General features: G+C 37.0%; 2 protein-coding genes across 2 annotated transcripts in view; one reads left to right on the plus strand and one right to left on the minus strand.

The window, feature by feature from the left end:
• Positions 1-5,708, plus strand: part of LOC126368785 (uncharacterized) — a 55,415-nt gene extending 49,707 nt beyond the window's left edge. The window contains exon 7 of the mRNA XM_050012938.1: positions 270-5,708. Coding sequence (XP_049868895.1) covers positions 270-541 — 272 coding nt within the window. The 3' untranslated portion in view covers positions 542-5,708. The remainder of the gene's footprint in view (positions 1-269) is intronic.
• A 179-nt stretch (positions 5,709-5,887) lies between these two features.
• LOC126368774 (small subunit processome component 20 homolog) lies at positions 5,888-22,346 on the minus strand. Its single transcript, XM_050012917.1, has 14 exons — positions 22,167-22,346; positions 21,610-21,896; positions 20,038-20,371; positions 18,599-19,828; positions 14,932-18,428; positions 14,315-14,479; positions 12,813-13,860; positions 12,225-12,451; positions 11,287-11,452; positions 10,688-10,870; positions 9,579-10,127; positions 8,087-8,266; positions 7,207-7,467; positions 5,888-6,726 (listed from the first exon to the last, which is right to left on the minus strand). Exons 1-14 carry the CDS (start codon positions 22,209-22,211, stop codon positions 6,541-6,543), a joined length of 8,358 nt encoding a protein of 2,785 aa, XP_049868874.1. The 5' UTR covers positions 22,212-22,346; the 3' UTR covers positions 5,888-6,540.
• Positions 22,347-22,364: the final 18 nt, after the last annotated feature.

Below are 22,364 nucleotides of genomic sequence, written 5' to 3' on the forward strand. Positions count from 1 at the left end.
ATTTCTTCCATATTTATTGTCTTCCAACCTCGGGGTCCTCTGGAAAACCGCTGATGCACTTTTCAATAGGTTTTAGAGGTTATTACAGACTTTTACGTTTTAACAATGGCGGTGCGTCGACTCAATGTTTTTTTTAATGCTTGAGGGTAGAAGGAATTTTAGGCGGGATCCAAAAGTTTTGGAGCGTGAATCCTAATCGTTTCCCCAATATAGATTTAAACTTTAATTACAAGTTTAATACGAGTTCTAATCTCACTTATTTTTTCCAGGACTATTCGCAATGTTTACATTAATGATAATCCACTTCAAGAGAATCCAACGCGTATCCTCCCGAGGAAGTTCACATGGGGACGACACGGGGGATGGAGTGGTGGGGAACCAAGCTCCAGCGATCCCCCTACTGTCCGCTAGAGAGTTTTCTACCTCCTGGTCTTTAGAACTAGGGTGGGGTGGAGTAGCCCTAGCATCCTTAACTTCCCTCCTATGGATACTCCTTTCAAAGATTATGAGATACAACCCTATATCCGCTATGCTGTTGTAAAGTTTCACTAAAACTGTCAATTACAATACGATGTTTTCGATACCTTGAGAAGTGCAGCACTTAGGACGCATTGTGTGAAAAGGAATTTTGTGCTTATTTGAAATATTTAATGAATTGTTTATGTATTTAGCCAGCTATTGTGGTTCTTTGGAAGCTACTTTAGCACTATCGTCGTGGTCTAAGCTGTGACACATGGCAGCTCCATACAGATGGAGTACTAACACGCGCTCTTCTATAGAATCTTATCTATGTCAAAGTACCTACTACGTTGCCGTTTGCGAGCGTCGCCCGAGAGTAAGAGTGTCACTCGCCAGTGTTGTTTATCTGCAATATCATGTCGAGTCAAGGCCTTTTGGTGCCGTACTAAACACGACAAAATTATATTGTACTTACTGAACAATTTAGAGGGTGGTAGCCCCGCCAAGTCAAAAAGGCTCGGAGCTATTCGGCGTAATTTTGAATCCTCATAATTTCAGTCGGGTGTCGTCTTATTCCATGTTTTAAATGTAATTTAATGAAATAATTGTTTACCTACCGAATAGATAACACAGCGTAAAACATAACCTACCAAATACACATACAATAAATAATGTATAAGCAAGACGAGACAAGGTTTTAACGACTTGGAATTCAAAGTTTGTTGATTTGGAAATTATCCAAAAAAGTTTCAATTGCGAAAGTAGATTTGTCATCTCGCTTACTTACGAATAGTGTAATGATTACTTACTGAATTGAATTAAAACAACAAGATATTTCAGCAAGATTATATACTTATGTTTGTGTTTAAATGAAAACTCAAACGACTTGAGTTACTAGACAATTCTCGTAGGCGACTTGTGGTTGTAGCAAGGTCGTGATTACATGTGCCGCACTTCTTAAAGTAATATTTAGGCCATTTGTATTCGGTTTACAGATTCAGTCAATTGGATTTTAAACTTGAATCTTATTAAATTGTAGACTATTATGAACGTTATGTTTCTGCACAAAACATTCAAAGCTTTAGTGAAACTGCCTTAAGAAATAAAATACATATAGCGGATCAAGCGTAACACAATGGTACCCATGCGGGCGCACACAAAAGTTTAGTTTGACAGCTCCTAAATTGTTGCCATCCTTCACTTACAATACGTGCAAGAAAGAGATGCAGTTAGTTTGGGTCCAAAATTAAGTTGGTGGTGGCCCTTTTTTTATGACGTGACTTATTGTAGATTTGCCGCAGATGGCATTAACTACTTGGCCGGACAAATGGGGAGCGCTGAAGGCTCTTACCCGGTACAACGTTTAAGACAACAGGCCTGAGGGTGCCCAGTTGGGCGCGAACCTCGGCTCAGGGCGTCGTCTGAGAGGAAAAATATTTGAAAGAATTAATCGACCCTAGTGGGTCGATAGCGATAAGCGCTTAATGAGGGAAATCGTCGACCACGCCGGCGGGGTCGGTATCGGGGTCCTGAAGTGTTTGGTGTCGCGAGCTGATTGGCTGCCTCTATGGCTAGAGTAATCGGGTCGTCGGGATTGTATTGTTGTATTGTCCTTCGGACGGTTGGTGGTGGCCCGAATCGGCATCATTAAGAAATTCAAAGAAAAAGATTGAAAAGACACTGAACGTTCTTCATTTAAGAGTTTTAAACCGGTCAATGACTATGAAGATAGAGGTTTCTCCGCTTTTTCCGGCCAAATAGTGAATACCATCTGACACAAAATAAGTCACGTGAAACAAAGTTTCTTTGCTCTGTAGTCGTCTCCACATTAATAGTGATATTAAATCCTGGCCACCTGCTAGATGTTTACTATACAGAGACTGTGTCTATTCTATGGTTTTCGAACTTCGAACTACGGTCCCTCTTACCGCGTAACAGATAAATGCAATAATTGTAAGTACTTAAACAATGTATCACTGATAATAATAAATTTATGGCAGTTGTTACGCTTGGTATGCTGTCTACCGTAAGGTACGATTCTTAAGGCGATTGCAGATAACAGTAACATAATCATAGAAATTTCAATGTCTATTGCTGCAATTAGTCATCAGCAATTGCGTTCGGAATCATATCTTAAGGCATAACCAAGTGACCAATAGGGAATGGATGAAAAAATATACGGCCGGATTATTGACCTAATGGCGGGAAAAAAAACGATTTTTACTTCTTTAAAACGATTTTTTACTTCTTTAAAACGAAGTTTATTCCGATTCATAGAAAAATATTTAATTACTCTTTCAAGTATTTTTTCATCCATTCCCCATTCTTCTAATTCTACACCCGCTAAAGTATTACCCGCGCAAATAAGGACACCTCGCAGTTCAGGACGCATCGTCCATAACACAAGATATTTAATTCGGACGGGTTATGTCAGCGATTGTAGAAATAGAAACAATTTCCACTTGGCTAGGCACTCTGTATTCAGAAAAAAAAACATGTGAATTGCTTTATAAATAAGCGTAGACAATTCCGAGCTTGCTGCCGTCCATTGCTACTCGTGTAAATGTTGTTGTTAAATGTCTCCTTTCTAAAATTATACTTTTCTTATAAATAAATTTAAAAAAACTTGTTAAAAATCTAAGCGTTGTGCTTATGATATTCTATTAAATAGTTACGTTCATATGTTTACGAGATCGTTCAAAGTGTTAAAATGCTTTATAAATACCCTTTACATATTTACCAGCTTGATAATTTTGGCGTTGAAATTTTGATCTTGGCTTCAGGACTATAATGAAAAATATTCATAACTTACACTATAAAACAGGTTACAAACGCATCCATGCATGAAAACATAGAATATGTTAAAGAATGAAACATTGAGTGCGTTTTGAAAGATATGGTGCTGTGTACAAGTATTTTAATTAGTTATTGTTGTGTAATTAATTGAGATTTAGTTACGAAAAGCGAGAAATAGCTAGAGACGGCTTAGATATGAGTTTAGAAGAATGTAGAACACTAGAATAGGCGATTGTGTTGTCCCTGAGAAAAATCCCTGACAAAAAAGAGTATAAATTGGCAAACAGGCATAATTGTATTTTCAATACTGGCAATGAGTAGGTACTTTTTCAAGTAGACCTGATTGGTTAACAAAGTTATTCTAAATTCAACTGATTGATTTCATAAATAATAACATTCCCAATGAGGGACTTTCCAAACTACTTTCCCCAAACCAATATAGATGGCGTTGTACAAATTTAATGTGATAATTACCTATTTTCTCATTCCTCGGGTACATAATTATTCAAAAATACAATTTACTGACAGAAGCATCATATAAAAATAATAATTACTTGATTTTTGGATCACATTAGGGTGCTACCAGACCAATCGATCGATCATCGATCGACGGCATCGATCAACGTCGATCGAAGTTGATCGACTGGTCTGGTAACTTTAATTGATCGACAGATACTGTTCGATTAAGCAATCAAACGATTGCCGGGCGATGACAATAATCGATCCGTCGGTCTGGTAGAAACTATCGATCGACGTCGACTATTCCATTCTACCATCGATCGATGGTCGATCGATTGGTCTGGTAGAAGCTATCGATCGACGTCGACTATTCTATTCTACCATCGATCGATGCTGTCGATCGATGATCGATCGTTTGGTCTGGTAGCACCCTTATGTACCTATATGTAGAATTATGTTGCTACCTATATTGCTACTCTTTATTTTGATCAGAATAAAACAAAGATAACAGATCCATATATCCATGAAACGAAGGAAAATCTGTACCAACCCATCTATATTGTTTTTGAGGTACGTAGCCTACGTATTACGTACTCTAGAAAGTCCCTCATTCGGTAAAATGGGCCGTCTTTTACTCTTTTTTGGCAAATTATAAGCAACTAACTACTTAGTCGGAATATTCTACAGCTAGATCAAAAGGTTAAAGTTACTCATAAAATAACATCAATTTTAAACAGTTGTTTTGAAAATTAGATAAAAATATTTTTTATACTGTAATAATTCGGAAATGAGGGCAAACCTCTTTTTTTTAAGTATACAGGGTGTTAGTAACATCGTAACGAATACTGAGGGGGATGATTCAGACCATGATTCTGAGTTGATATCAAGTGGAATTTTCCGTCGCAAAATTCATGATTTTTTTTTTTAGTTTTTTAAAATTATTTTCAATTCTATACTTTTGCGATGAAAAATTCCACTTGATATTAACTCAGAATAATCAGCTGTTTCATCCCCCTCAGTATTCGTTACAATCATACTTACACCCCACACAAGTACATACTGTACCCATACAAGTAGGTATGGGTGTTAGTGACACCGTAACGAATACTGACGGGGATGATTCAGACCATGATTCTGAGTTGATATCAAGTGGAATTTTCAGTCGGAAAAATCATGAAAATTTTTGTTTTTCCTTTTATTATTTTCTGTTCCATACTTTTGCGACGGAAAATTCCACTTCATATCATCTCAGAATCATGGTCTCAATCATCCCTCAAAGTTTTCGTTACGACGTCACTAACACCCTGTATAATTAACAATATCATAACAACGTAATACCACCGCTGAACCCAACAAGAGTTTATCTCGGTGTTAAATTGAGCTTAATACGAGTCTCATTTACTAGATGGCGCCACATTGACATGAGGTCTATGAAGGGTTCTATACGTCGTCACGACAACTTATATGTGTATTCATATTCGTTACCTACCTCCCTTAAAGTTGTGTACCTCCTTTGTTGCGAATGATACAACGAGAATAGTTAGCAATAAAAAAAATGTATGCGTTTGCCCCCATTTCTCGATTCAGCCATTAAATTCTAAACGCTTTTGCGCACTGTTTCTTCCATAATTTTCACTGCGAGTTGTTCTAAAACGAATTATGTACGTAATTATAATAAAAATAAAATACATTTATGAATAGACAACGGCTTTTACGCACTGTGAGAGGATGTGAGTTTGTGATGTTATTGTGTACGGTCACGAGCATTAATATGTTTACACTTGGGTACCACGTCACATTAACTTTTTTGACAAATTGAACTGTAGGTCTCACTAAATGTCAAATATGTTAGTGCGACAGAGTCCTAAGGTGGGTACATTATATTGCTCATGACTGTACAAAGTTTATTTCAGTGAATGTTGTTCTATAATTATGTTAAAACATTCTTTTGTACCGTGATTGAAAGCATAAAGCAATATTATTTTGTTTATTAATGTGTCGTTTTATTACTAATTCCCTTCGACTACGACCTACTAACGACTCCTTGGTCCAGTGGTTGAGCGTTGGGCTCGCGATCTGGAGGTCCTGTGTTCGAGTCCCGGTGGGGTCATATCACAAAAATTACTTTGTGGTCCCGGTTACTAGTTACTGATGTAAGTATGTAGTCGTTACATGAGCCATGTCAGGGGACTTTGGCAGCTCAATAGTAACCCTGACACCAGGGTTGATGAGGTTGGTACTCCATCTCACAACCCACACGATAGAAGAAGACTAATTATGTATTTCAGTGTTATTACGATGTAAGTCGTAGATTATGAATATATAAAATCAGCATTTAAAATATAATATTTATTTGAATAACTACTTATAAACGAATATTTACAGAATTTCACTGAAGGTGGATTTAGACCAATCGAGCTAATGCGCATGCTGTAAAAGAGAAACAAGGATAGCTTTTTTTTGACGGTACTTATTTTTTGCCCCAGATGGCATTAACTATTTGTCCGGACAAATGTTGAGGTCTCTCACCCGGTACAAAAGTTTAACAGGACAGACCTAACCAGTTGACCAGACCAGTTGGGCGCGAACCTCGGCTCAAAGCGTCACCTGAGAGGATTAAATTTGAAATAATCAATAGACCTGATAGAGAAAAGCGCTTAATGGGAAATCGTCGACCTAGCCGGCGGGATCAGTAGGGTCTTTTTCGTAGCAAGAATATTAGAAAAGAACGCTCTGATTCTATGCTCGTTTGGTCTAAACCCACCTCTATAGAAATATCTAGATTTAATATTTAGCAAGTGAAACAAAAATATATCTTAGTCTTACTCATTCATCATCTTTCAACAACTGATCTTCGATATCTATGTCTTCAGCTTTCCGTTTCTTAGCGCGCGGTCGCTTTCCGTGGAGCATTTCTAGTTTTACTTTCTTCGCCTGTTTTTTCTTCTCCTTCACTTGGAGTTTCCTTTTAGCAGCCTTCTCGGGATTGTTGACTTTTTCTTGCAAGAGAACCTGTAGGACAAGGGTATTCGATAATCGTGGTGTACCTCTTATATCAGTTACTATACTGAAGAAGTACCAGTAAGGAGTATAGGAAAGAAGACACTAGGGTAGTTACCTAGGTCAAAGATAAATTATCAAATTCTGATTACTAAATAAAGACTGATCTAAAAGTAACAAAAAACGCCATCCATTCCATTTTTACATTTAATTTATTTACGAATTTAATAAAGAAAAATGTAAAAAATAAGTGCGACATTCTGTCACGTTTTTCTATGACGTCACAGGTTGCTTTTTAAAACAAATTCCACTTGTGACGTTTAGTAAAATGTAACTGTTTTGACTATTTGGAAACAACCCTATTATGGTGTACCTCTTATACTACTACTATTGAAGATGTGCCAGTACTATTGAAGACTTGTAGGAAACTTAAGAAGTAATAAGAATCTACTAATATAATAATTTATAACATAAACAGACATAGAAACCAACCTTCTTCCTCTCAGCTCTCCTAATATTGAGGCGAGTCTGCGCGTCAGCGACCATCTTCCCATACTCTATGTCCCCAATCTTCCTCCTGAGTTTCTTGCCGAGTCTGTTAGCGAGTTGCCTGACAGCAGACGCAGGCGCCATCGCGTCGCCAGTGGAGAGTTCTCGAACTATCGGCGGTAGCAACACGTCGACTATTTTATGTAAGTCTTCGTCGGATAAAGAGCTGATTACGTGTTGCCACATTGTGAATATTGATGTTCTCTGAAAGGGAAATGCATTGATGGATAATCTGTTACTTGGGTTAATCTCATTGGGGAAATGTAGGTATATCGTAACGTTGGTAGAACTATTTTGAGGTATAAAAACAAATAAATAAAAAATAATAATCTTTTATTTCAGACTAACAGTGCCCATTTTTATTAGTAACAATGTAACTTACAAACTATGTTAGTAACAACAATGATGTAGCGTCGGAATTTTATAATAATTAGCCCATCCCTCGGTCTACCCATTTAACGTGCAGATCCAGGAATCGGCCAAAGACATCAGAGTCCATTCTCGCCTCTATCATATTTAGGATTCCATTGGTGCTGCCCCGCATTCGCTGCAACACCGATGTGGTCTTTTTGCGCATAAGTGTATAAAACAATCGACATTTGCGTTCGCAAACATACCTGATGCGCTGCAAAAACGTGGAAGCCTCAACAGAACCCTAAATACGTTATTATATATATGTTAGCTTGAATGTAAAACTGTTACTGGCAACTACGTTTTCGCCTATAACCTACGTTATTTATTATTGAGCCGCCATAGGCCACTGACATGGCGGTAGCGCGGACCCTGTGAAAGCGGACAACGCTAGGGAGATAATGCTACTTACAATGTTCATGGAATTAGGTGCCCTGGCGACCTCAACATTGACAGCCTTCCTCAATTTGTACAAGATCCACCTTATGTTAACCTTCGCCTTCTCTTCAGGGTAGTCCTCCACCTTGGACGGCAGTTTGAAACTAGATATCGAGTTGACGAGGGACAGGATTGTGAATAGGACTGTTGTTACCTGAAAACAAAAAAAAAATAAGATCTATCACCTTATAGTAAAAACCACGTAAACATTTTTGATGTGATATCCCACAAAACTTCAATTTCTTTCAATTAATTTCAATCCTCGTTAAAATTGAGACCACAATTTTGTACCTGGATTGAAAACTAGCTTGTCTTTTGCGACGCTTACGTGGTATAAGGCGATCATATCTGTTACCTACTACAGTGGGGCTTACATGCGCAACATGATAAAATAAAAAAAATAACAAACAAAAACAAAATAAAATATATGAACCCAAATAAGTCATGTTGTTCTGTCAAAATACGAACAAAATGACGTAGTACTAGTGTTGTAAAACCGCTCGAGTCAGCGCTTAAACGCTGGAGTCGACACTCGAGCAGATTGCTAATGCTCAAGTCGGGACTCGACTGAGGCGCTTGACGCTTGAGCAGTGGCTTGAGCGTTTAAGTGAAAAAGTCTATTCCGAGCGTCGGACTCAGCGCTCGGCTCAAGCTTGAGCGTGAGAGTCTAGATTGAATAGTAATACATTATACGCGAAATATAATGGTTTTAGATATATTTTTTAATGATGAATGAATGAAATATACTTTATTGCCCACAAAACAAAAATAAAAGAACAAACTAGACATAAAGTGACCATGTACTACAGGCGGCCTTATTGCTGATAATACATGAAAAATGACTGCCTAAACTAAATATCATAACAGAAAAATACTTATTAATTGTGTTACATGTAAAATTACGACGCTCAGACGCTTGAGCGCGTGACTCGAGCGTAGAAGTCTGAGCCTTCAACGCTCGCAAGCCTTAAACGCTCAAGCGCTTTACGCTTGAGTCTAAAACGCTCCAATGCGTCGACTCAGCGCTCATTTTTACAACACTACGTAGTACGCATGTTAGGAAAAAACAAATTTATCGATTTCGACAAAATTTATTGAATCGATCGATAATTTTATCACGTTGCGCATTTAAACCCTGCTGGAAACAAATTAACTGAATTAAGGTCGTCGCATAAATACAATCTATTTAAAGAGCCTACAGTGAGCCACTGCTAGGCACAGACTATCCCCGTTGAAAAGAGGGCAAATGGAGCTATACTCCACCACGCTGCTTCACTGGCGATTTGGGGGAGAAACACGCTCTTAGAAACAATTTACAAAAACTGATTTCGGAAATCAAATCCCGGACATCTGTTTAATGGTTAGAATAAAATATAATTAAAATATCGGGACACAGAAAGAATCCATCTCGACAGATCAAGGGTTAAAGATCTTAAAAGTGAAAAAGATAATATAAAAACACTTACTTGCTCTGCCATCTCTTTAGATACACTCGTAGTATACTGCGCACAGAGATCTAGCACCAGACTTTTGAACGCATTCTCTGTATCGTAATAGATGAATCCTCTATCTGTCTCCTTCTTTAGTTTGACTATTGTATCCAATTCTTCAACGTTAACAGCTGATAGTATAGCCCCTATGATTTTAGCCGCTCTTAACCTCACCCAAGCATGAGGATAAGCCAATAACGCTTGACAATGTTGGGCTATTTCATCAAAATCACTATCATACTTCTTATTCTTCAAGCTAGAAGCGCAGTGCACCGTAATCTTGTCAATAAGGTTCAAAATCTGAATCAGACTATGATCCTTTTCCTTCTGTTTTTCCTCATCAGTCTTGTCATCTTCTTGGTCGAGTTTGACCTTTACAAACCTGCCTTCAGTAATGTCGTTGCTTAAGAGAAGTATTTTGCCGCTAATCAGAGAAAGGATTGAATCGAGACGGTTCTTGAATTCTTCAGCTTCGACGTTGACGAAGCGAATGCTCAGTTGAGCTGCTAGCTCGAAGTGGACCGGCTGTGGGAAAAGGAGCAATACATAAAACATAAATAGCCTATGTACGCCCCACTGCTGGGCACAAGTCTCATCTATCAAGAGAAGGGGGTAAACAAAAGGATTCCAATCAAAGAAGCAATAATCTTTATAATTGCGAGAAAGATAGGTATTTAAATAAATAAATAAAAACAAATTATTGCCAGTAAGTACATTATTCTTCAAGAACTAATTTGAGAATTTAGAGAAAGCCATTTCATTCAATTCGGTGTTAGCGCGGTGAGAGTTTATATAGATGCAGAAGATTTTAATGATGCCAATTCTAACAGACACAAGCTTTATTTCGTTTTAATTTCACAATTTCATAACTACATATATTTATTCAGCACTTTACAATTTTAGGCACCATTCTCTCAATCGCGGGGGCTTCTGTTTGACTAAGCAGGGATCCCTGCTACAAATTATAATTTTAGTATTTTTATTTTTTGACATATTGTTTATTCATGCTCTGTTTGTGTTTAATAAATTTTGTAATAAATTAAAGACAATTTTATTTCGATTCTTGATTTAAAAAAAAATGTTACCTGCGTGTCCTGCAAGAAAGTAAGCGCTATTTGGAACAGTTTGTTCCTGTCCTGCGCGGGTAGTCTGCGCAACATAGCCTCTATGCAGCCGGCGGCGGCGGCGCGGCACTCTGGCGCGCTGTCATTCACCATACTCGCGCCAAGACCTAGCAGGAGGTAGTCGCTTTGTTTGGATAGTTGAGGCTGGAATGCGGATAAATGGGTATATAATAAGCGCCTTCAAACAGATATTAAGTTTTGTGATGTACGGAGAGAAGTGAAAAATGTACTGATACTGGTATGCTCCAAGTTTCTACGATAGTCCTATAACGACATTCCGTCCGTGTTTGACAGTTATTTTATTGTTATTTATTTATCTGCTTATTTCTATTAAGACTCTGTTCGATCTTTTACCCACTTAAATGTTCAGTGCAGCATTTTGTTTACCTATGGTTTGTGCACAGTAAGAACTTTCTTTGTTATTTCACTTTTATATGTGAAGCTTGTAATTGGCCTTCTGCTAGCTACCTTTGTATTTATTTGTAATTGAAGGTGTTAGCTCCCTGAAGAAAATAAAATAAATGTATAATCCTTATCAAACAAACGAAATATAAACTTACCACAATCAATTTACTAATGATCATTCCTAAGAATTTCAAAGACGACTCCCTCCCGTGCTGCAATTCGTAGTTCAATTGAGACACGAAGAATTGTATGTACTTGTCCATTCTTTTGCCTGGAGAGTAGTTTGTCAAATAGTTTACGAAGATACCTCGCGCTTCATCTCTGTAAAATTATAAAATAGTAAAGGATTGGAAGTTTGTCACGTTCAGCGTCATCTACCGCACACTTTTTGAACTATCAGTTCTTTTAAAATGTCATAATGTAAATTTTGTCTTGTCAAAGAAAACCAATAGATGTCGCTAAAAACTAACGCCAATAAAACAATACCAATATGGGAGTAAACGACGAACGCGACTTATTCGTTATTCATTATTCGGCAAATCTAATTCTACTAAATTATGTAACAATTTATTCAATGTAGATGACAAGTTAATAGAGAATGTCGTAAGTGACTCTGTGACTCGGTGCAACACGTATCCTATCACTCCAAAACATCTTTTTGTGGTTCTTTAGTTGGAACTGTGACGTCATTAACGTAAAAGACCCCAAAATAAAAAGATGCACATTTTTAAAAATATACACAATAACACAAGCATCACGTCTATATCCCCGAAGGGCAAAGCAGACTTGTATAGTACACCCACCCCTCGCCAGCAATGTTTTAAGTCCCATGTTATTGGGACCGAGCCTGTTGCTATTAACCGGGCACAAATCCTGGAAATCAAGTAATATCTACGATCCAAATATGAAATCAAACTCTTAATGTCGAATTCAGAGGTGTAGAGCCCGAAACGGGATTCGAACGAGTGACGATATGATGTAAGTCACGCGTTCGCCGACAAGGCTATCATGGATTAAAAATTAAACCGGACGGGATTTTTATTTGCCATTGTGATAAAAGCACATATTTAAATAGTAACGAACCCAAACTTACCTAGACCTCGCCGATTCACTCAATATACAAATCTTAGACACTTTCTCCATAACTTCGTGCAATTCGTTTGAAACTAGCTTCGCTTCTAAAATAGCTTTCAACAGGGAGAACGAGTTCGCTTGTCTCTCATCATTCTGGCAATCTTCTTCGGCGTAAAGCAGTAGGGTTTTAAGTTGATCTTCGTCTAGAGTGTAGTATTTTACGTTACGGACTAGCACTGTCACAGCCTGTAAGTATAAGGTAATGTTATGAAAACAAGAAAGACGGACGACGTTTCTGTCTAGACGGACGGTCAACAAAGTGATCCTATAAGGGCTCCGGTTTACATTTTGTGGTTTGGATTCGGAACCCTAAAAATGAATCAGACGTGCGATGCCTTTCAAAAGATAAGGTATATTATGCCATCCCATGTATCTATTAGAGCCAGAAGAAATGTTTCAACGTGCACCGATTTTGAAATTTATTATCATTTTCAATGGACCAAACCTTCGAAAGTGATAAATAAGATGCACAGGAAAGTTAGGTTTAATATGAAATCATACCAAATGTAAACTATTAAAAGCCTACTGAAATCTGTTTTTGACTCACCTTGAAAGCATTCCTAACCAAGTGATAATTGTCATTCTGCTTGCTAATTTCAAAAGTAGCATACTTGTGCAGTATCGAGAATATCGTCTTCACTATATCCGGTGTCATTTCTACAAGAGTAGGTGTGCTTACTCTGATAGTCCACAAGGTTGATATACACTTCATAGCACCCGTTGTCACTTTAATATGACCGCTTTTGAGCGCATCTACCATCAAGGGAACCAAGGGATCCACAAATGCTCTGCAATCCATTCTTGGTACTTTCTCCCTTTTCAGAATTACGTATAAAATATTCAAACTGAATTCCACTAAAACGTGAGCATTTGCTTTGCCTGAAGTTTTAACGTTCTTAGCTTGAGATTCTTTGTTCCGTTTCGGTGTTTCAGGGATGATGAAACAGTCTGGTTTTGCACGCATTATTTTTTCTCTTTGTGCCTCAGTCAGTTCCCGTCTAGGCGCGTTTAATACTAGCTCTGGTATACTTTCAGATGCTATACCATGAAGAAAAACAAACAAAGACTCTATATCGATGAATTTATTAGTTACTAACCCACTTGTTATGTGCATTAAGGCTTCCTGCACTTTCACAACGATTTTCTTCGAATGATGTTTTTGCAGTATTTCTTTGAATGGTAAAAGGAGGTTTATCAGACATTTTTCCGTTATATTCTGTGAGACTATCATGAGAGTTACGTAGCTCTTTTTACTAGGCTTAGCTTCGGGTGTTTTATAATGTAACTTTTCAACCTCTTTCTCTTCAGATAGCGCACCGAAAAGGTCATTTGTGCACACGTCGAGTATACAATGAAGGTTATCATTCAATTCTCCAGGTTTGAAGTCAGATTTCAAAGCGTCAAGGACGGTATGGATGGTGGCAACTAATACGTGGACTTGAAAGCCTCTAGTCAGTAGTAAAGTTAGGTGTTCTAGCAAGATTCCCATGTATTGTGTCCCAACCGTCAACATTATTTTCTTGACTATATCTCTCGCCATTATTCTGACTCGTTTCAGGGGCGATTTTAGGAAAGAGCAGAGTTTTATTATTATTCTGAAAATAATTAAATTTTAGATTTAATAATGGCAGCGAATATAGAGGAACTGCTTTATGCGGTAACATATTACCACACTACGTATTCAGGACATTATTATTATCGGTATTCAGGACATATCAAAGCTACCATCTGAATAGCCACTAGGTTAAAAAATCCACCATCAAATGAAACTTGCTCTTGAAACAACTTGGCGAAGTTAGTTAGATTTACGCTCAGGATAATGTCATGCGAGTCTAATGTCATTTATTTCAATATAGATACGAGTATGTACATCGATCGAAAACATTAGCAACAGTAGTATAACCGCATATACGCGTTAAATAATACGGGCTTCGACCAGTAGACGAATGACATTTTTCAATCTAGACTATTTGACGAATCCTGCGTTTCACGATTTATCGTGTCACGTCTACCACACTTAGACTGCAGATCTAAAAAGCCAGCTCTCACCCTGATAGCTGGTGCCTCAGCAACTCCCCAGGGAGTCTCTGAAGTAACTTGACAACAGCCAGAGCTATGGGCACTCGTAGCATATCTTCCTCCTGTCGCTCGAAGCTTGTGTGACGACGGTTCACCTTGTGGGATTCCTCGTGGTCCGTCATCTTGCCTATTGCTCTGAAAGTAAAAAATAAATTTTGAATATGTCTTATTTATTATTATTGAAAACACTTCCTCCTATTTAACATAGATAATGATAAAAGTTAAAGGTTCTATAAACTAGACATTCAAAATAAATAGTCAAAAATTGTAAATGGTCAAATTGCTTTGCGTAAAGACAGACGTCTACACCAAAAATGCGTTTAATGAATAACTAAAACTAATAATTATAATAATAAAGTAGAAGCTACTATACATTGTTTTAAGTTTACGCGGTTATTATCATAATTAAAACACATAATAACGGGTTCTTACCGCGTTTAAATGGGGATATGAAATGAATGAATGGAGTCATCCCGTGATCATGGCACTTGCAGCAGTGTCGAAATATCGGGAGTCTCATATCCCCATTTAAACGCGGTAAGAACCCGTTATTATGTGTTTTAATTAGAAGCTACTATATCACTCACCTATTTAGCTGCGGAAGTAGTCCAACAGACAAAGATTTTACTATTCTCTTAGCAACAGACGGTGATACACTTGTAATTCTCTCATAAGCTGGTACATTGGAAACTTCTTTAGCCACTTTTTCTTCAATCGCTTCTTCGTCTTCTTCAACAACTGCGTCTAATTCTGCTTCTAAATCTTCATCCTTCTGAGTTTCATCTTCATTTATTTCTGTACCTTCTTCCGATTTGTCATTATTTTCATCTGTTTTCTCATTTTCATCTTTGATCATTTCTTTTTTACTATCATTTTTGTCGATATTCGCTGATTTCTTACCAAATTTGCCAACTTTTACATCTATATTAGTGGTCAGAGCTTTAGGCAGTTCAATATTCTTTGCTTTAGAGAAATCAAAATGGAACGCGTCTAAGATACCAATTATTATACGCGTCAATTGTTTCTGATGATCGGAAGAATGGCGCATTTTATTCAAGTAGAGTTTTAAGATTACTTCATAGTGATACCAAGGTAGAAGTCTGCAGCATGTAGACACGACATCAACACACGCATCAATCAAGGAATTCTTATCAGTATATTTTTCATCACAAAGATATGTTGATGCTAAAGGCAGTATGAAATTCGTAAGAGTTCTTGGCGAGGGACACTTGACCACCTTTCTTGAAACTTTACAGAATTTCTGCAAAGCTCTAACACGCCTGTGCAGTTGGAGATGACACATGTTTTCAAAGAAATCTACTTCTGTGTCTTCCTTATTTGTCAAGGTAGCTAAATCTGACAAGACAACGTCAGCATCAGGGCATTCTCTCGCTAATTCACCAAGTAAAGCGATACTTTCGTTTCTATGAATCTCGTTTTTTACGTCTCTTATACCTGTTGATAAAAGAGATAAAACGGTATCTCTAACGAGAAATTGGCCATCAGTTGTCGACCAATATTTCTTGAGAAGCTTTGGAAGTATTCTCTTTAAACACAAACCAGCGCTATCTCGTAGACCTATGTCCTTTTCAGTGCGAATGGAATAAAAACAATTATTCACTATTAAAATAGCAAGGTCTACATCAATTTCGTTATTTTCAGATAGGCTGTATATTTGCTTGTACGCTTCTAATCTTCTGTCGAAGTCAGGTTGTTCAATCCATCTCTTGTTGAATGCATTCATTTCAGTCACTATATTCGACATTCTTGTCAATACATCTTTATTCGTCTTTGCGTTCTCAGAAATAGAAACCAATACTTTTATCAGGAGCTTTCTAACATCGACTGGAGTAACTTTATTGAAAAGTATTGCAATGTTTTTGATATAAACTTGTGGGTTAGTGCTGTGCCCTAAAAGATTGATGATTGTATTAACAGCATGCTCCATGTTTTCCTCTGCCATATTCATACAGACTTTCTTTACTAGGATGGGTAATAGCAGATTCAAGAGCTCATCACATATTTCAGGCGATGCAACTAATTCCGTCACTCGAGAGAGAATCAAAAGATCTCGTTTGTTCACTGTGTTTGATTTAGCCGAGTTCGCTATACGTCGCTTCATCACTTCTAAGATACTAGGGATGTGAGGAATGAGGATTTTACTTCCAAAGTTTATGTTATTTGCTTCAGTAATGTTAGCAACATCTAATGTATTGAAAGATTCTATTGCAAGTAATTCTTTTTCTTCTTCGTCTTCTGACAATGTTAACAGCTTTTCTATCATGTCTAGAATTACGTTTACTACACCAGGACTTGTCTTCGGCGCCAATAGAAGCTTGAATATTGCTGGCAGTGGAGTCAAAGTGTGATCCTTTTCAGAACACGTGACAAGTAACACATAGTAACGAGGATTTTGACACCAAGTGTTAAGTAACTTTAATAATGCAGTTGGAGTATGGATGCCTTCTATGTGTAGTTTTGGTAATAAAGGCCAGAGTAACGTCTCAAATACAACACGCAATTCTTCCGTGGTCCACGGGTATTTGTCAAATTGATCAAATAGTTTCCTTAATGTTCCAAGTGCAATGACTCTGAGATTTTTCATCACTTTAACGTATCCCACGTGAACTTTTTCACCTTGAGCAAGTACTGTTGCAATTGTAGAACAAACTGCGTAAAAGATCTTAAACAAATGGGACAGCAATTCTTCTTTCATGTACCCTCCAAAATATTCTCTGACAACTTCAAACAAATTTAAAATACTGTGCAGTTTTCCTGGACTGGTAACTGACTTCAGATCTAGATGAGACCTGATATTTTCGTAAATATCTTTTACATCCACAGCCATATATTGTTTAAAATGAGAAAAGGCCATTTCAATGAATATTTTAAGTTCACCTTCATTGCAACCTGCTAAGTACCTCATGACTAGTGCTCTTCTTGTTTGGCCTCCTCCTTTCTTATCTGCTGCTAGCTTTGATGTCATTTTTCCATATAAAATCCTCAAAATTATCGGAATGACATGTTCTCTGTCTTCAGGCTGAATGCTTTGAGCGTCTTCTGTAATTTTAAATAACGTCATTTCGTCTTTAAACTTTTTTTCATCTACTAAGTTGTTCAAATTATTTTTGTAGGCAACAACACTTTTGTTCCTATAGTTTAAGACACAGTCTAATGCATATTTTTGAAGACCAGGGTTTTTGTGCTTCAAAAATTCCATGAAAAGCTCCCAGAATATTGACTCCCTGTGAAGAGCCCTTGGATTTTTAAACTGCGCTAACACCTGCATTATGTTTATTAAAGTTTTAAACACAATTTTCCCAGACACAGTTTCTTTTTCTTCATCAATATCATCTGCTAATACTTCAACAATTTCATTTTCTTCCTCAGGTTTGTCTTCGTCAACATCCATTTCAGTATTTGACTTGTCACGAAGTTGTACGTCAATTTTAAGAGCATTGGTAATATCATTTCTTCTATATTCTTCATCTATAAAGTTCAAGAACAACACAACTACATCTCGATTCCGAGCTTCACACACTTGAATGCAATTCGTCATAATCTTTAGAATGAGGTTTCTGTAGTTATACAAATCTGGTCTTTCAGTAATGCTATTGTATTCCGAGTATAAGTCTTTTATCAGGTCGTTGTTAGTATCAATGTCATCATCAAATTGAAATTGCTTCAAGTTTTTCTTGGCATTAACAAATGAGGATTCTAAAGCCTTGTGGAATACGGGCCAAAATTCGTCAACCGTCAGAGCGTTGCCATATCCTGCGATAAATTCTGTCACCGGCTCCCAAAGTAACTTGAAGTTGACATATAAAACTCCCAGCATGTAATTTAATGCAAATAGATGGAATTCTGTGTCTTTAGCCAGAGCATACTGGGTTGTATTGAAGGCCATTTTCTGTAGCATATTTAGCTGAGCTCTGTACTCTTGGATAGATGGTGATATAGACTCCACTGTGTAGCAGCGACTGAATACTGAGAACTTTTCTTCAACGCCACCAACTTGAACTGTCTTATTCAGCTCTTCTACATTTTCAAATAGCTTGTAAATGTGTGTTGTTAGTAAGCGGACCTGAAACGCAAACCAGAACTTAAATTACGATTCACTGTAGGGTCTCATTTCAACAGTCGAAATTACCTTGGCATTAATTAACTTGGTAAAGCCAAATTTACGTACGAAGGCAATAGTGGGTAGAAAAAACAACAAAGACTATAAAATCGACTACATAAACTAATACTTACAATATGAAACGGTGACGAAATATTGTTCTTCAAAAATGAGTCGACTAACGACAAGAATGGGTACGTCAATCCATTTTCATGTTCATATGCAGTTAGATACAAATCAACGAGATGCAGTGCAGACAGATAGTTAGGATCTGCTGCACATGGCAGCAATACTGGCAACAGTATATCAATGTCACATATTTCTTTCAATTTCTTACAACTTGAAATATGTATAGCACTCTCCATAGCATTTGATAGTATGAACAACACCTGTCTAGCACATTTCGATAAAGGGGTCGTGTCACAATGGAACTTATTCTCATACAGTTGATTTTCAAGATTATAATTTTCCAGAACTTTTAGAAGTTTCGTTATCAATTGATTCAGTGATTTTACACAAAGATCTACGTCAATTTTCTCCATATGCGGCAAACAAAATAACACATTCATTAATTTAATAGGATCCTCTACAATATTCTCTATTGGTTCGTTAACCACTTTGTTAAAATAATCCATAAATAGTGGCAACTTTTTTCCAAAATCTACAGGATATTTTACCCATTCGAAAAGCTTTATACCGTTCTTTGAAAGAGGAGACTTTGTTAGACAAATTTTGGTCAAAGTACTCATAGCTTCGTCGTCAAAATTTGACTGAATGACGTAGTTTATGAACGGCGGCAGAATATGCATGTCAAATTGCGAATAGTTGATAACATTTTGGACAAATTTAATCAGAATATTTGGAAATGGTAAGGGTAATATGACTTTAACTATGATCCCAGCATGTTCTTGAGACAAAGATATGTTTGGTGATAATAATAATAGAGCGCCAATTTGAGCGCAAACTTCAAGCACGCTTTCAGAAGACTGTTCACATATTACTTTTACAAGTAAAAGGACAAACTGTGGTGGATTTGTCAAATATTTCCCATTTTGATGTTCAATAACTTGGCCAGCAAGTCTTAGAATGTATTCTAACCCTTTACTTGTTTCGTCATCTTCTTTCAATATCTCTTCAGAGAATTTTATGATACAGTTCCAAAATACTGTATACTCTTTATGAGATATAATTTGTAAACTGTCTTCAATAGTTTGTGTAAGGACTTTGAATAATATCTCCTGGTGATTCTTGCTGTCTTTCAAGTGTTCAAGAAGCAATGGTAAGAATGTTTCTATGCAGCTGTGGAACTTTCCAGTGACTCCCCTTAATATTTCGAAGATGAGATGACCGCATCCTGTTATAGCCTGCCAAGAAACAACATTATGATATTATATTAAATGCTATTGTTATCTATGGACAATGGCAAGACAAACAAACAAATATTTCACAGATTTTAAGAAATATATTTTGAATCATTATCATCAATACTTTGGCAACAATTTAATAGAAAATGTTAGTTCCACAATCAAAAGTAAAAGTCAAATTTAAAAGACTTTTTGATAACTATACTTACATCATCATTGCTCTGTAGATAGTTTAACATGAGATCAATAAACTTCTTTTTGTCTCTTATATCTCTTGCTACAAATGCAAAACTCTCGGCTGCAAAGTTGTTAATATACTGTGGATGAGCATCACTCAACAAAGGTATAATCCTCTTGAGTACCGTGGCTACATCCTTCTTTAAATATGGTTTTAAGATTTTAAATAGGAAAGCAAGGCAGACCAATGTCCATTCTAGTCTCTCTGCATCTTTGGTGTTCAGTAGTTTTATAAGAATGTCTAAGAACCTTGGGAAGTGTGGGTAGAAATCTTCTCGCAAGTCTTTTGCTAAGGAAACTAGAATTCTGAAAGCAAACAAATATTGTTACAAAGACCGAAAAAACCATAGAAAAACTATTTCACACTAATTAAAAGCTTGATTTATTGTAAGTTACAATATCACTTTAATTAAATTTAAATTCAGAAAATGTTATAATAATACAAATTTTGGTCGGAGTGTACCTAAGGGGGCACTATGAGTTGGGACTTAGAAAAATTAGGACTTAGAATTTTTTTAACAAAAATCGCCAAAAGTAACATTCGGGATCCGGGGGGATGTGGGAGTATTAGGGTGGGGGGAAACCACAGGTGACCTTAGATGACCTTGGGAGGTCACTGACCTTAAAGTCAAGGTCATGACCTTATTCCCTTATTCTTCACAAATATAGTGTAGGTCAGACACATCAAAGGTCAAGGTCATTGACCTTAAAGGTCAAGGTCACTTATCCAAAATCAAAAATATTAGCATTATATCAACTTTATGCAGTAAACTTTCGATTTCAGTGACCTCAAAGGTCAAGGTCACCAAGATCATTGACCTTAAAGGTCAAGGTCACTTATCCAAAATCAAAAATATTCGCATTATATCAACTTTGTGTAGTAAACCTTCAAAGTCAGTGACCTTTAAAGGTCTTCACTGCCGCCTCTCGGCCCTTCGGGCCTCGATGGTCACAAGTAACCTAACCCACTCGGCTATATGGCAGGGGGCTCGCTTTGCTCGCCCCCTGCCATACAGCCTTCGTAACCTATATCTACAGTGTCGGGGTGCCGCGAATTTCCGTGCTCGCTTCGCTCGCACCCGTGACAAAAGGATACCTGTAAAAAAAAATTACGCGTGGCGGACACCGAGCATGGACGTGTTTCGCGGAGCTCCATAGAAAAAATTAAAGATATATTTTAAAATTACATAAAACGCATTTTTTAAAATATCTCGAAAACGGTGCGTCGTAACGCAAAAATAACAAAAAATTGCTCATACAAAAACGACAAAAATTATTCTAAGTGTCGGACCCTTTTTGCGACACTACGTAGAATCAACTTTTGAAAATTTTACAAGTCCAGCTTCCATACTAATTTCATTCGAAAATTCGGCTAAGTCGATGGTTCATACAAAATCGATCAAAATTTTTCTAAGTCTCTGCTCCATAGTAATTTCACTCGAAAATTCGGCTATGTCCCTGCTTCATACAAAATCGATCAAAATTTTTCTAAGTCCCAACTCATAGTGCCCCCTTAGGTACACTCCAACCCAAATTTTACTTACTCCAATAAAGGTTGCAGACACAATGAATCTTCTAAATTCAAATATTTCTCCAATACCTCCAATACATGGTCTTTCTTATGCACCAACTGCGGCACAGTAGTGACCCCAAACACTTCCTTTCTGAACTTTTTAAAGTTATCTGTCAAATTGAGTGCATACCACTTCTGTACAGCCAGAGAGAAATGTGTCTCATTCTCTCCTGGCTGGGCTGCATATGCATGCTCAATATGATATAATGCTGCATGGCGAACATCAATAGAATTTATACGTTCGGCGAAAGGAATAAACTGTAAAAAAATACCTTATTCATATATACATACTTTATCCCAAAGAAAACAGTATAAAAATAATTGTGTCTTCAAAATAAAACTTAGAGAATAGTTTGATAACAGCTTAGAAAGTAATGTAAAATCCATAGGTTATAACATGGTAATTTTCATTTTTAACTATGTAGACGACAAATTCAAAGTTAGCAGTATTTATAAGGTAAAAAGTCTGCAAATACTAATTTAAAAACAGATATGGTGAATAAATTGTAACCTTAAAAAGTAACTTACCCGAAAAGTATTCGTAGTCTTATGTTTTACAGGTTTACTCTTCATGTTGGCTAAGGTCAGACGGTTTTTCACATATCACTCACGATAATGACTTTTAAAAAAGTAAATTCAATTAAACTTTCTCTTGAAATCCATTAAATTCGCGGCGCATCCAGTCGATCCAATCCACAACCTTCCACAATCCACAACACAGTCAAC

This window comes from Pectinophora gossypiella, chromosome 8, assembly GCF_024362695.1.
Source record: "Pectinophora gossypiella chromosome 8, ilPecGoss1.1, whole genome shotgun sequence".
Classification (NCBI taxonomy): Eukaryota; Metazoa; Arthropoda; class Insecta; order Lepidoptera; family Gelechiidae; genus Pectinophora; species Pectinophora gossypiella.

Excerpts from the sequence above, each read along its gene's own strand:
- LOC126368774 (XM_050012917.1), bottom strand. The coding sequence starts at position 22,211 with ATGAAGAGTAAACCTGTAAAACATAAGACTACGAATACTTTTCGG. Across the intron at positions 19,829-20,037 it reads ATCTACAGAGCAATGATGAT|GCTATAACAGGATGCGGTCA; the intron begins GTAAGTATAGTT and ends GTTTCTTGGCAG. Across the intron at positions 6,727-7,206 it reads GGAGAGCTGAGAGGAAGAAG|GTTCTCTTGCAAGAAAAAGT; the intron begins GTTGGTTTCTAT and ends CTTGTCCTACAG.